The sequence below is a fragment of the Hetaerina americana genome, unplaced genomic scaffold, assembly GCF_022747635.1.
Source record: "Hetaerina americana unplaced genomic scaffold, ioHetAmer1.1.p SCAF_220, whole genome shotgun sequence".
Lineage (NCBI taxonomy): Eukaryota > Metazoa > Arthropoda > Insecta > Odonata > Calopterygidae > Hetaerina > Hetaerina americana.
This window is the reverse complement of record NW_027286787.1, coordinates 165,004-180,456: the sequence shown is the minus strand read 5'-3', so window position 1 is coordinate 180,456 and position 15,453 is coordinate 165,004. Positions and strand designations below refer to the sequence as shown.

The following is a 15,453-nucleotide window of genomic DNA, read 5'->3' as shown; positions in this document are numbered from 1 at the left end:
AAATTCAAACATAAATTGAACTTGTATGCCCAATTAGGGGAGCTTCTAATGTATACATCATATTACACTATCTAGAAGCACACTTTCAACGATGAAATTATCAAGCTACTGTGTAATCTCATTTCCAGCTTGGCATTAAATGCTTATAAACTACCATTAAAAGTTTTTCAGCCTCATCAAAGAAATTTATATTTCACATGGAAAAAAAAGCTGAATATGTTTAATTATTAATGAGAGAACTTAAAAAAAATTAAACAAAACAAGCACTCTAGGTTTGATCAATTAAAGGTAGAAAAAAAAATTACACTGAAATCATATAATATAAATACGACTTAAGAAGACTTCAAAAGAAAATGGTAGAAATGAATAGTTCACAAAAATTTTCAATTCTAACATTTTTCAGTACGATTGGCCATAAATGTTATGGTCTATTTTGGAGGAGCAGAGGACATGTGTTATGTATTATTTCAGCAGTTGATTGAAAGAAATTGTTCTTTTAATACATGAGTCTGGCCCAGAAAGGTTTTCTGAAATTGTTCTTCCATGACAATAAATAACTTTACCAGCCCATCAAAATAAATATCCTTCTTATACCTGCTCGGCTGGGATACCTGAACCCATTCATGATACACAAATGCTTCATCACATCCCTGCAATATTACAATCATCAGATTGTTTTACTTTTGCATTAGTGACAGGAAAACCTTTCTGAAAAATATAATCAATTTATACCAACTTTTGTTATATAGTGAAAATGGCTGAGAAAATATCCAAGTGCACTGGTGACTAGTGACCTTTACTTTCCTGTTAGAACTCGGCCCGAATTTCTGTTTTATAAATGTTACCCATGAATGGTTGACTTTAATGGTTACTATATATGAACAATAAATATTCAAAATTGACATACTCTAAATCTATGGTAGGGAAACGCTCACTGCAGTTTTATTGTATAAAAAGTTAAAACGTTTTGTAAAACCTGGAGATCCTCTGTTGAAGTAACTCCTATTTCAATAATTTCAATGGATAAGTCCAATTATAAGTCCTCTAGATTCAATAATTGTGTTCTTAAACCTTCCAGCACAAAGAAAAAGAGAAAGGTTGCCTTTGCCCCAGGCATATATGCAATTAAATTGTAAGTCCAAGAGATGGGATGAGCCCCTGTACTTACCCATGCCAACAACTTTTATGACTTTTATGTCCCTCATCTTAAGGGACAGAATATGCGTTTTTTAGCCCTCATTGATTAGCTGATGCCATAATTAACATTAAAATTGTTTATCAAACATGATTCAATAGAAAAATGTATTCTTGACCATCAACAGGGTTGAGCTAGATATGCTGAATTTGTCAATTTTGCAACTGAAGAAGAATTATTGCTTACCTACCAAAAACTATTGAAAACCTACACAATATGAATTCCAAATATGCTGTGAAACTATTTTCGCATTTAACAACAGCATGTCCTTGTCTTCACCCACCAAGGTTTGAACATATATTTATTATAGTTTAAGTCTGAAGGACAAAAGTGCAATATATTCTTTCATATTTTAACAAATTTTATATTCTCATAACTGGAAATAAAGAGGGAGTAAATTATGTGGTAACACAAGAACTGCTCCATTTTAAAGTCAATAGGCAAAGAGTATATTAATAAAACCAAGTTAAAAAATTATCAAGTAGACAAAAATTAATGAAAACCATTTTACTTAATAATGATGTAGATATGGATGATTTTACTCTTCACAACTTGCCAATTTAAGTACTATCAGTTCATTGACGCAAAGAAGTTTATAATATTTTCCATATTTTTACATGTTGATAAAGAAGAAGGCTGAGTTTTTTTACTCTTAAGAGCAAAATTAGCCACCATAAACAGTACATAGATAACGTCTATTAAAATCATTGTTAGAAACTTATGATTAAAACATTAATGATTAAACATTAGAAATGACTTAAATTGAGTAATACGGATGATCTCTGAGAATAAATGACATGACACCCGATTCAACATTTTGTAGAAGCATTCAAATGATTGTGAAATTTGAAAATAGGCAACATTTGAATAATGCTACAAAAAAAACCAATTATGGAAATGTATGGAAAAATATGAATAAATATATTGCATGAAATTGTTGGTGGGCCAAGAAAATTACTAAATTTACTGATGAGAATAAATAAAATTTCAGAGGAACCCTCTAAATTTGATGAAGATATTCTTGTCTATTCAAACTTTTCTTTTAAAGAAAATATTCCAAGCCCTTGAAAATGTAACTAGCATATGACAGGTACTGAACTTTCTGAAAACCTGGAAACTCCCAATAATCTCGCATTCCTTAAATTTATCATTATATATTCAAGACTTCTGAGTAATTAACAACCATTCATCATCCTTCTCCATTTAACAAGGTAAAAGAGTAATGTTATAATGAAAGTATTTGCACTTGGGTCTCGATTGCCTTTTGTTAAAAGAAAATGGGGGAGCATGGTGTGGGAATAATTGATTCTTCATGGATGAATTAATCACGGTTTTCGAGTTTAGTACATTTTTTTTACATATAAGAGGTGCAAAAAGTTCCCAAAAATCCTCTCTCCCTTGACAAAGTGTGGCCGTGCACACTGAAAAATCAAACAGCAAAGCTTGCTCAACCCAATACTCGACTTAGGAAGTAAGTGTAGAATGAGCGACCTTGGGGTCTTGTCAACTTTCGGCTCCTATTTGGTCTTGGTGGTGGTGAAGAAAGGTCACTGTCTACTTCCTCTCGCTCTTCCAGAAACCTCTCAGAAACTGGATCCAAGGTACCCACTTCAGTCCACTCCCCATCCAATTCCACGTGCCCGGCGGCCGTGGCCTCTTTTGTACTGACACTATTGGTTGACCTTTGGTCAATGGTGGTTCCATCAGGCAGTGGGACCAGCGTCAAAGTGGACTCTTCTTTATTCTGAAGTTCAGTGGCCTGGATCACACTCTCCTGACTTCCCTGATACGATGTATCCTTGTCAGACCCTATCTTGATCCACTGGAAACCTCCCTCGTCATCACCACCTCCTTTCAAAACGTCATTCTGCGACTTGCCTTGAATGCCATCCTTGACCTCCATGCCCACCCTTGAGCCCAGATTATCCACCGCCACCAGCGTTATCTTTAAATCTGTGGGTGACGATGCGTCCTCGACTCCGGGGGATGTGTAGCCCTTCAGTTTGTCCACTCTAGTGTGCGGGGCGGAGGAATCGGCGGTAGAGGATGCCGGGGGTTCCGCCGAGGGAGTGGCAGGAGGCTGGTGGGTGGTAGCTTCGACGTTCGTGGTGGGCAAGAGGGACATGTGCTGCCTCTCCGGGACCGGGGGCGAGGTGCGGGGGGGCAGGGAGAGACGGCCGAGAGGGGGCGGCGACGCGGTCGTCGGAGAGGGGGGGCTGGAGGCGGGCGGCCGATCCGCCTCCATCACCCGCGACGCCTGTAGGGACTGCGTGGTGCTGGAGGGTGGCCACGTGGATCCACCGCCCTCCTCGTCGGCGAGGGGAAGGAGGCTCGGCGGCGGCGACTCTGGGGAGGAGGACTCGGTGAGCGGGGCCGTGGAGAGCGGGACTGACGAGGGCCTCTCCGGCGGCTGGGTCGCCGTCGGTTCTATGTAGAGCACGTCGATGCTGATGGCCCGAGGGCCGGGCTTGGACGGAGCGTCCGCGGATTCCATCTGGAGCGAGGGGACGTCCTGAGAGACGCTAGTAATGGAGATGAGTTCCTCACCCGAGGGCTGTGAATCCGGGGAGGTCCTCGAGAACTCCCGGATGCCCTCCGTGGTGTCATTCTCATCCGAGGAGGCCGGGGATATGACGACCGTCAGGGAGACGGTCAGGTTATGAGTCGGGGTGGGCCGGTAGGATGGGAACGGCAGGTCCGGGGACTGGGAGGTGGTGGCGTTCGCGACGACGAGGGCTGACGGGGGGCGAGACGGAGGCGTTAGGGTGGGTACGGGCGAGGGGAGGGGTGGCTCACGGGACGGGGAGGAGGAGGGCTGCGTGGTGGTCATCGACGTCCCAGTCAGGTCCCTCCGGTGGCGTGTGGGGGGCGCGTAGGTCAGGGGACGACCGCGCCTCTGCCTCATCCCGTGGTCGTCCAGGTGGAGCCTGAGGTTCTCGGTGCAGGAGAGCCTCCAACCGAGCTCCTCGCCGGTCTGCAAGTGAGAAATGAAAATGCGGAAGATAGAGAGAGGACGTCGAATCCACTCGAACCACTTGCCAATGGCGGGCAAGGGGAGGACGCGAGCCGGAAGTGGACGCACTGCCAGCCTTTGCGGGGCGGCAAGTGGTGCGGTGGCACCTGGACCCGCGCTAACAGGGCCCCGCCGAGGCCCCGCGGATGTCGGCTTCGCGACGTGGCGGGAGATGGGTACGACGCCGGTATTAAAAAGCTGCTCACAAGGATGCAAAAAGTGATTAATCGTCAAGGCGACTATGCAGAAAAATAGCTAAATGCTCAGCCTTTCCTCCGATGTACGCAAAGTTGAGAATAAATTTGATTTTTCATGAATAAAAAATAGGAGACCTTACTTCTCGAATCGCCCTCGTATGATACGAATTACGATCACGTGAGAGATTTCGTGACTTCGCGATTGTCTCACAGAAAGAGCTATGGAATCTACGAATAACTTATAAGCGATAGAAAGCTTGTAGCACCCTTTGCTGGGGCGCGGTGTAAGCAAACACCTCCCCCCCTTTTGTACCGTTTGAGGCGGAAACCGTCCAATACATACCCTCACCTTCCCTTAACCCACCTTTAATAAGTGCTGCAACTAAACCACCCCCCCCTCCCCTTCTTCCCCTACCTTACTCCCCTCTTGGCGCCTGACTATATAAGTGGAAAAATTTCGTTATATTGTACCTGATGATGATGTGCAGCATCGAAACCATGGTCGTAGAACATTAAAAGTGTGTGGAAGTTTAAAGTTTCTCTTATTTTTACCCACATCATGAAGGAATTCCACAAAGTTAAGCCTTAAACTGTTAACTTTATAATAACATAATTAATGTGCACTATTTTAACACTTGCCCTTAGGCGCACATGGAAGCTTGTAAAGTTCCATCATCTAGAATAGCACTTTTTTGTTGTATATACTTCCCTTGCCTAAAGACCCCAAAATACAAGATAAAATAATTGTACATGCGAAGTGATGACCATAGCCTATGGGAATGAACTCATGAAAGGTAATTTAAAAATTTCCTAATGCAACTCTTGATCAAAGGTAATAGTTAGGAAAATATTCTGAATAAACATACTTGTATCTCAAAACATATATCTAAACTCTAAAAATAGCATTTGTATGCTATTTTTAACAAGCTTGAAATTAGACAGCTAATGGTAAAACATCATTGAATACTTGGAAACATTAAAAAATTATATTGATTTAAATAAATAAAAATAACATTATTCAATAATTTTTCCCAAAAAGTTGCATTTAATATTGATTTGGTGTTAGTGTATTAAATTAGGAAATGTAGGTTCATGTTTTTTTCCTCCAGTATCAACATTTAACTTAGGTTTCCTCATTCACTGAAAACTCATATCCTTTGTTTTGTTTGCATTTGTTCGCAACACATACCCATCACACTGACTTTCAAATACCCTCAGCAAAGCTTGCAACGACCATAAACATACCAAAGCTTAATCATCCACACACTTAACTGATTTTATGGATTCCCTACCAAATTTCATTCCTATTTCCAGTTCTTCCCTTGCATCTTTGACCATTTCCTATATGTCGAAAATAATGAATAATAATGGACACCCACATCTTACTTCACTTCCTTGGATTGTCCATCTGGAGTCTTCATCCATCACTCACATTCTGAGCAATTTGAGATATCTACAGGTTACAGATAACTTTCCTATCACTCCAATCTACTTCTTTTTTCTATAATACAGTCATTAATTTTATCCAATTTACTCTATCAAACTTCTTTTAAAAATCTTTGAAACAGATCCTGAAACATCCTGATGGTATTCTATGTTCATCTCTAGTAGTGATGTAAGTTCTGTTTTGGTCATAATATCCCTTTTTTGGCATGATCATGTCTTTCTTACGTTGCCCTGTCTCCCTGACCTCCCCCATAAAGTATATCACTGCCTATTGGTATTCTTTTACCTTAATCCTTAATAATATTTCTACATTCATTTTTTGACCCATCATCTCCGTTTTATTCACTCAAATCTGATGCTAAACTTCAATGACACTAAATTAAGATCTCAATCCATATTGGCCCCCTGGAAATTATACAAGTTAATCATGCAATAGCTAAATCTATACCTTACCCTAATATGGGTTCACTAAAATCTCTCCAGGTCCCCACGCATTTTTCACTTATACCTACATCTATTGTGAGGCTTGAACCAAGGTTAGTTCTGATCAACCCTTGTCCCCTGCAGAACTCTGTTGCTTTCTCCCCTTCGTCATTTCTACACCCCTGCCCCACTACCATCTCTCCTTTTGCTCACCACCACATTGTTTCCTTCCCTGGAACACCCACAATCATTGCTTCTAAATAATTGCATTCCCTGTCTAATTCTTTCTCCCTATGATTGCTTGCCAGGAGGAAGACCTAAAAGGGGACCAAGTTCTTTAGTTCTGGCTTAACCTCTCTACTAATTATCTATCAGTCGCTTGCTCTACGTGGGTGGTCCCAGAGGTACCCGACCTGACTTAAAGATGGCGGTAGTAAAACTCTCCATTCTCAGGATGTCACCACGTAGGTTGTTTTTCTGACAACAGTTTTGCCCGTGTTTCAACGAGCGCCTTCAGGTGGAAGACGCTCGTTCGACCTGAAGATGTTTGTTGAAACACGGGCAAAACTGTCGTCAGAAAAACAACCTACGTGGTGACATCCCAAGAATGGAGTCTTTCATCTGAACGCCACGAAAATCTACAATCCCATATCGATGGCGGTAATAGTTTGAAAAAAATATCACTGTATTAAAAAGTACGCAATCTATAAAGCATATGTTTCAAGTTTGTGGATGCCACATTGTTTAGTATTGGCAGCCATCAATGGTGAACGTTTTCAGTGAATTTGTGAAAATGGAGAAAATTGGTCATCATTACCTGATATAATACTTTTATTTGAAAGGCTCCAGCCCAACCAATATAAAAGCCGAACTGAATTCTACTCTGGGTGAGCCTGCTCCCTCATTTACAACAGTACAATAGTGCGTGGCAGAGTTTCAACGAGGCTGTACGAGCTGTCAAGATGAGCATCAAATTGGTCGACCAAATGAGGTGACGACTCCAAAAACGGTGAAGAAAATTCACAAAAAGATGCTGGATGATCGTCGACTGAAAGTACCCGAGCTAGCAGGCATAGTAGGCATTTCAAAAAGTGCAGTACATCGCATGTGAACTGAAAATTGGGACACAAGAAAGCGGTGTGCAAGATGGGTGCTCACACTTGAGCAAAACCAGTATCGTGAAGATGTTTCAATTGAGTGTTTAGCAAAGTTTCACAGCAACAAAGCAACATGCAGTTTTGGCACCGTTTCATAACCACGGATGAAACATGGGTCCATTACATCACACCCAAGACAAAAGGGCAAAAGAAGTATGTTCCAATGAAACATTTGAAACAGAACACCGATCCAGAGTACTACAACAAAAACATAAAAAAACTCAAGAGAGCCGTAAGAAATGCACACAGATTATAGAATGAAAGTAAAGAAATGTTACAATATTACAGTACCTTGGTGCAGAATCTAAATAGGGGAAAGAAGAAGGCAAAGGAAAAATTTCTTATCAATGCAATTACGAAAGACAATGCAATAAAACTCTATAGAAACATGAGAACGAGGAAAGACAACAGGGAGCATGTGAATATATTAAAAACAAAGGAAAATTGTATTACAACAGACACTGTAGAAATAGCAAATATGTTCAACTCCAGCTGTACAGATGTTTTTAGGGGAATAGAAAATGAAAAGGAAAACATGGCTTGCCTAAATAGCTCAGAAATGACAGAGAATTTCATCAGGGTACAAGAGCACCGAATAACTCACTGCCCTCGACAAACGGTATTATTATGGAGGATTCTTATTTTGTGAAAAAAATAAGGAGGATGAGGAAAAATAAGTCAGTGGGACCGGATAATATCTCAATTGACATTCTAAAACTGGGTGACACAGCAATAGCTTTGCATCTGATTCATCTATTCAAATTAACTTTAAATAATGATGCCTTGCCCATTGATTGGAAAAAAGCAAAAATTACACAATTTATCAAGAAAGGGGATAACACAATTGCCAACAATTACAGACCGGTAAGCATAACCTAAGTTATTTGCAAAATAATGGAAATAAGATTTGCTGACTACATTCAGGAATGGTGGACCAGAGATAGATGGCTATTCAAACACCAGCTTGGATTTAGAATGGGCTACTTGTGTGAAACGCAGCTTTTGGAATTTAGCCAATATATCGACGATGCAATAGATGAAGGAAACGATGTGGATGCAGTAGTCATTGATTTTTCGGCAGCTCTCAACCGAGTGCCTCATGATAAATTATTGTTAAAGGTGGTTTTGTTACCATTGCTTTTAAGGATAAAAAAATGGATAAAAAATTTTCTTAGAGGCAGAATTCAAAAAGTAAAATTTGGGGATGCATTTTCAAATTTCTTTATTTTTTGAATTCATTCTTCTTTCGGGAATTTCCATCTCGTAGGTGAGTTGATGGACAACTGTTTCGCCCCCACTCCTGGAGGCGTCTTCAGGTTGACTTCGGTCGGTTTGGTAGGTGATGGTACAGCTCACCCAATACTAAGCCCGACGGCGTGTGAAATTCACACACCAGGGTAGGGGGAACAGTTCCTTTTCCTGTGCCGGTTATGGTTTCCCAGGAAGATCTGGTACTCGAAAAATCACATAGTTTGGGTGGAGCCGCAGGTGCCCAGAGTGAGTGCCTCACCAGGGAAACGAACCTGGGCCCCTCGGGTCGGTCATCCAACATTCTACATATATATATATATATATATATATATATATATATATATATATACATATACACATATACATATATATATATATATATATATATATATATATATATATATATATATATATATATATATACATATATGCTTTCGTAGACGTAACACGGAAGTGCGGAATAGTACAATACACAGTAACACACAATATAGAAACACAAAAAAAGAAGAACACTCACACTTTATTTCTTGATATTTCGACGGAAACAATCCGTCTTCCTCTGAAGATATAGAAGTAATGACTGCTGGAGTTGTTGAGGTGAGGGGTGCGAGAGAAAGGGAAGGGGGCCAGGAGAAGGGGAGAACGGGAGGCGAAGGAGGGGTGAGGGTGGGCTTCCACAAAGTAACAATTTTAGGCCACTCCCATCAGTGAACGACATTGAGGCCCGGGTGCTGATAGGCCATACAGATGTAAATGAATGCCATTTCAAGTGTTTTTAATTGTATAGGGTTATCGGATGTGGGAAGGGAGGCCAGGACGGAAACATTGTAGCACAGGTTGAAAGGGGTATTATGATGGGAAGCATGTTTAGGGATGGGGAGACCCGCGGACGGGGAGGAGGGATTGCACGAGGCGCGGTGGTTATTAATCCTAATGTTAAGTGGTGTGGAACATTGGCCTATGTAAAATGACGGGCAGAGTTTACAGGTAAGAAGATAAACTACATTCTTGGAAGTGCAAGAGGAATAGGGGAAGGGCGGGAGAGAGTTAAATGGTGGGATGGAGTGGGGTGGAGTGGTGAAAATAGGGCAGGTTTTGCATCTTGCTCGATGACATGGAGTGGGTATGGCTCTGGGGGTGTGAGGGGATTTTGAGAGCGGCCTGGTGGATTTGAGGATATCTGCTAGGTTGGCGGGACGTTTGAAGGTGACAGAGGGGCATTTGGGAAGAAGGTTGGAGGAAGTGTTGTGATTTTTGAGGATGGGGAATAGGTCTTTGAGGATGAATTTGAGAGACTGAATGCCTGGGAAGTAGGTAGTACAGATTGAGAGAGGCTGGGAGTCTGTGGTTGACGCAGGCTTGGGGGTGTAGGAATGTTTAAGTATTTTTTTATGGAGGAGGGAATCAGGGTATCCTCGTTGGAGGAGGGAGTGGTGAAGGTTGTTAAGGTATTTCTTAAGGGATTCGGGATGGTTGCAAATGCGGTGACCGCGGATAGAGAGGGAGTAAGGGAGGGAGCGCTTGGTATGGGAGGGTTGACAACTGCTGTAATGAAGGTATTGCTGCTTATCAGTGGGTTTGGTGTGAACAGAGGTAAGGAATTTGTTATTGCTGAGGGTAATATTAACATCGAGGAAGGTAATCTGAGAGGATGAAATGGTCGAGGTGAAAGACAGAGATGAGGAATCGTTGAGTTGGGAGATGAAGGAATTGAGGGAAACTATGCTGTGTGGCCATAGTAGAAAGATGTCGTCAATGTATCGGAGCCACAGGAGGGGTTGCAGAGGATAGTTTGAAAGGAAATTCTCTTCTAGGACACCAAGGTGGAGGTTTGCATATGAAGGGCTGAATCTGCTACCCATGGCACAGCCCTTTATCTGGAGGTAATGGTTATTGTTAAAAGAAAAGGAGTTGGGGGTGAGAATGAAATCGGAAAGGTCAATGAGAAAATCGGTACTGGGGATTTGAGGGGTAGGGCGTTTGGAGAGGAAGTAACGTAGGGAAGAAAGGCCTTCTTGGTGAGGAATGGAAATGTATAGGGAGGTGACATCGATAGTAGCCATAGTAATATGGGTATCAGGAGGGAGGGAAGTTGAGTGAAGCAATCTGAGGAAGTGGTAGGTGTCTTTTATAAACGAGGGTAGGGAGTGAACTAAAGGTTGGAGATAGTAGTCCACGAAGGCGGAAATTCTTTCGGTAGGAGAGCTACGAGAGGAGACTATAGGGCGGCCTGGTTTGTTGGGTTTGTGGATCTTAGGGAGGATGTAGAAGTGAGGGGTGTGAGGTTGGGAAGGGGAAAGGAGGGAGATGTCACTGGGGGAAAGATTCTCCTTAGGGCCGTTGTCTCAGAGGAAAGCGATAATTTCTTTTTGGAATGCGGGGTTAGGGTCAGCGGGAATATTTTGATAGGATGAAGTGTCGGAGAGTAGTCTGTTGCATTCTTGAAGGTAGTCTGCAGTGTTTAGGATTACAACTGTCGAACCCTTATCGGCAGAAGTGATGACTAGGTTGGGGTTGTGTGTGAGTTTTTTTAACTCAGTTAATTCGGCCGGGGAGAGATTAGTGTTGGGGTTTAGAGATTTAAGGAAAGAAGGACTAGATGTTTTGGACAGGAGAAGATTGATGAAGATTTCGACCGGCATATATATATATATATATATATATACACACATATATATATATATATATATATACACATATATATATATATATACACATATATATATATATATATATATATATATATATATACATACATATATATATATATATATATACATATATATATATATATATATATATATATATATATATATATATATATATATAAATATATATATATATATATATATATATATATATACATATATATATATATATATATAATGGGCTGACACAACATAACACAAATAGAAAAGAATAGACACATATAAAAGAACACTTACACGGTAAATTGTTCGAGCTTTCGGCCCTCTCAGGGGCCTTCTTCAAGAGAGACTGAAAATATGCTATGGATCAGGAGAGGGGAAAGAGTTATGGGCGTGGAGGGGAGGTGTGGAGGGGAGGTGTGGAGGGAATGCTGGGAGGAAAATTAAATATGGCGGTTAAGGGTGGGAATTTTAAAGGAACGGAAGGATAGAATGTAGGCGGATTCACGAGTTCTCACCTCTATGTTGGTAGCTGAATCAGGTAGGGATTCTAGGATGCTGAGGGAAAAACACTGGTCGAATGAAAGGTTGTGGGAATTGGCGTGTAAAGGGTCCTACGTCCCCTCATAGCCCCCCCACCTCGTTCCCACGCTAATTGCCTCTCAAAAAATATTATTTATCTTTTATCATGCAAACACTGCACTTCCTTCTACATAGGTGAATGCATTACCCCCTTATCCATCCGAATGAATAATCACCGGTACTCCTGTAATTCTGCCTCACTCTCATCTCTTCCTATCCCTTCACACGCCAATTCCCACAACCTTTCATTCGACCAGTGTTTTTCCCTCAGCATCCTAGAATCCCTACCTGATTCAGCTACCAACATAGAGGTGAGAACTCGTGAATCCGCCTACATTCTATCCTTCCGTTCCTTTAAAATTCCCACCCTTAACCACCATATTTAATTTTCCTCCCAGCATTCCCTCCACACCTCCCCTCCACACCTCCCCTCCACGCCCATAACTATTTCCCCTCTCCTGATCCATAGCATATTTTCAGTCTCTCTTGAAGAAGGCCCCTGAGAGGGCCGAAAGCTCGAACAATTTACCGTGTAAGTGTTCTTTTATATGTGTCTATTCTTTTCTATTTGTGTTATGTTGTGTCAGCCCATTATTGTGCCGCTCGTATGAGTTTTTCCGGACAATCGTTATATATATATATATATATATATATATATATATATACATATATATATATATATATATATATATATATATATATATATAAATATATATATATATATATATATATATATATATATATATATATATATATATATAAATATATATATATATATATATATATATATATATATATATATATATATAAATATATATATATATATATATATATATATATATAAATATATATATATATATATATATACATATATGCTTTCGTAGACGTAACACGGAAGTGCCGAATAGTACAATACACAGTAACATACAATATAGAAACACAAAAAAAGAAGAACACTCACACGTTATTTCTTGATATTTCGACGGAAACAATCCGTCTTCATCTGAAGATATAGAAGTAATGAATATATATATTATTAATATTATTATTAGGTAATCTACAGGTTAAGGTAGGTTTTTGGATGGACATAAATACTAATTAAATAATATGTGGCCCCTTGCAAAACAAAACATCCTACTTTACATCAGGTCCCTCTTCAGTTCTGAGTACTTTCTTCCTCCCTTCATCCCGTCCAACACCCCTATCCTGTTCCTTCCCTTTCCTTGTTTGCCTAACATTCTCCCCTCAATTACAGTCTTCAACATCCTGCTGCCAGTCAATATCCCCTTCAGCCACTTTTCCTGCCTCCATAGGATTGCTCCCAACAAACCCCTCTCTTCGCCCACCATAACAAGTACTTCCTCATTTGTTTTCTTCTCTGTCCATTTCACCTTCTCCACACCCATATTTCAAAAGCCTCCAGTCTACGTCTATCCTCCTGCTTCAATGACCACGTTTCCGTGCCGTACATAGCTACGCTCCATATCAAAGTTTTTACGAGTCTTTTCTTAACATCCTTACTCAACGTCCCCGTCATTAACTCCCTCCTCCTTGTGAAAGCCTCTTTGCCTAGCGCAATTCTTCTCCTTACATCCTTACTACTTTGACCATGTTGGTGCAAAACACTACCGAGATACGTAAAATGTTCTACCTGCTCTAGTTTTTCCCCTCCTATTTTAATGTTAAGCTTAGCCTTTTTCTTTCTAGAAAATCGCATAACCTTTGTTTTATTAATATTGATTCTCATTCCATACCTGTCGCACTGAATTTCCAATTCACCCAGCAATGCTTGCAGCCCCTTAGCTGACTGACAAACTAAAGCTTGGTCATCAGCTAACCTAACTGATTTTACGAATTCCCCGCCCACTTTCATTCCTACCTCGAGTTCTTCCCATGCCTCTCTAATCATTTCCTCTGCATACAGGTTGAACAGCAACGGTGATAATGGGCAACCCTACCTTACACCTCTTCCTAACACTGCCCATCCGGACTCCCCGTTTCCCACTCGCACCTGAGCAGTCTGAGACATGTACAGGTTGCGGATTAGCCTCCTTTCCCTCCAATCTATTCCTATTTTCTGCAATATACTCATTAGTTTTTCCCAATTTACTCTATCAAATGCTTTTTCGAAATCTACGAAACAGGCAAACACCTCCTGGTTGTATTCTATATTCCTCTCAACTAATATGAGGCGGTTACGAGTTTTTCCGTACAATAGTTATATTAAGCTACCTAGCTACTGTTCCTATCTCTTCTGTGTTCGTCGTGGGATCCAGCACCAGGTTTTGCGCCGCGGATTCTGCTCTATTTTGAATGTGCTATCCTTTCCCTCACCACTGTCTTCCTTCGTTTCCTATTTCTTTTCCACAACCTTCTCAATTGCCTAAACATGGACCACTGTTATCCCATTCCGTTTTGGATCCGAAATTTTCGCCGTCACACCTATAAGCTCGCCAAATACACAAGCCACACCGAGTTTCTCACCACTTTTTTCCTAACTAAAAATGCATTCGATTTCCAAAATTGTTTTTACCTACAGACAAAAGGCACAGCGATGGGAACGAGGATGGCACCATCATACGCCAATCTCTTCATGGGCCATCTCGAAGAGACTTTCCTGTCACAGAAACCCTTTCAACCTCTTTTCTGGGTCCGCTACATAGACTATTTTTATTCTCTGGACACATGGCTCTGATTCTATCAACAACTTCTTATCCGCCTTAAATTCATCTTTCACGGTTAAATTCACCTCTTCCATTTCAGACTCCACCATCACCTTTCTTGACACAGACATCTCACTTCAAAACAACAAATTCACTACTTCAGTACACATCAAAGCCACTAACCATCAGCAATACCTACACCACACAAGCTGTCATCCTCAACGCTAGATTCCTAACTCTCTCTCTATCCGCGGAAACCGAATTTGCAACACCACAGCCACTCTCAACAAATACCTTGCCAATCTACACCTTGCACTCCTCAAACGCGGTTACCCAGAAAAGTTACTACGAAATAAAATCCACCGTTCCACCCGACCACACACACTACACAATAACAAGCCCACATTCTGACGCAGGACTCAACCTTTGCACCACCTATTTCCCCAGATCACACAGACTGAAAACCCTCCTTAAAGAACTGTTTCCAATTTTACATGACAATGACGCGACCTCATCCTTACTACCCCAATGCCCATCTATCGCATACAGACGACCCGCCAATCTCAAAAACTTTCTCAGATCCATCAACCCATTGGAACCCCCCCCCCCGCGCGACAAATTTCCTAATATTTCCCTACTTGCAACCGCCCCCGATGTAAAACCTGTCCTCTTATTATGCCTACTCCCCTCTCCCTACATCCCCTCATTGCCCCCTCACCTCGTTCCCACGCTAATTGCCTCTCAAAAAATATTATTTATCTTTTATCATGCAAATATTGCACTTCCTTTTACATAGGCAAATGCATTACCCCCTTATCCATCCGAATGAATAATCACCGGTACTCCTGCAATTCTGCCTCACTCTCTTCTCTTCCTAT

General features: G+C 41.1%; 1 protein-coding gene across 1 annotated transcript in view; it reads right to left on the bottom strand.

Moving 5' to 3' along the window:
• Positions 1 to 267: 267 nt before the first annotated feature.
• Positions 268 to 15,453, bottom strand: part of LOC139689361 (uncharacterized) — a 29,793-nt gene continuing 14,607 nt past the window's right edge. Inside the window, exon 6 of the mRNA XM_071586442.1 lies at positions 268 to 4,169. Coding sequence (XP_071442543.1) covers positions 2,643 to 4,169 — 1,527 coding nt within the window. The 3' untranslated portion in view covers positions 268 to 2,642. The remainder of the gene's footprint in view (positions 4,170 to 15,453) is intronic.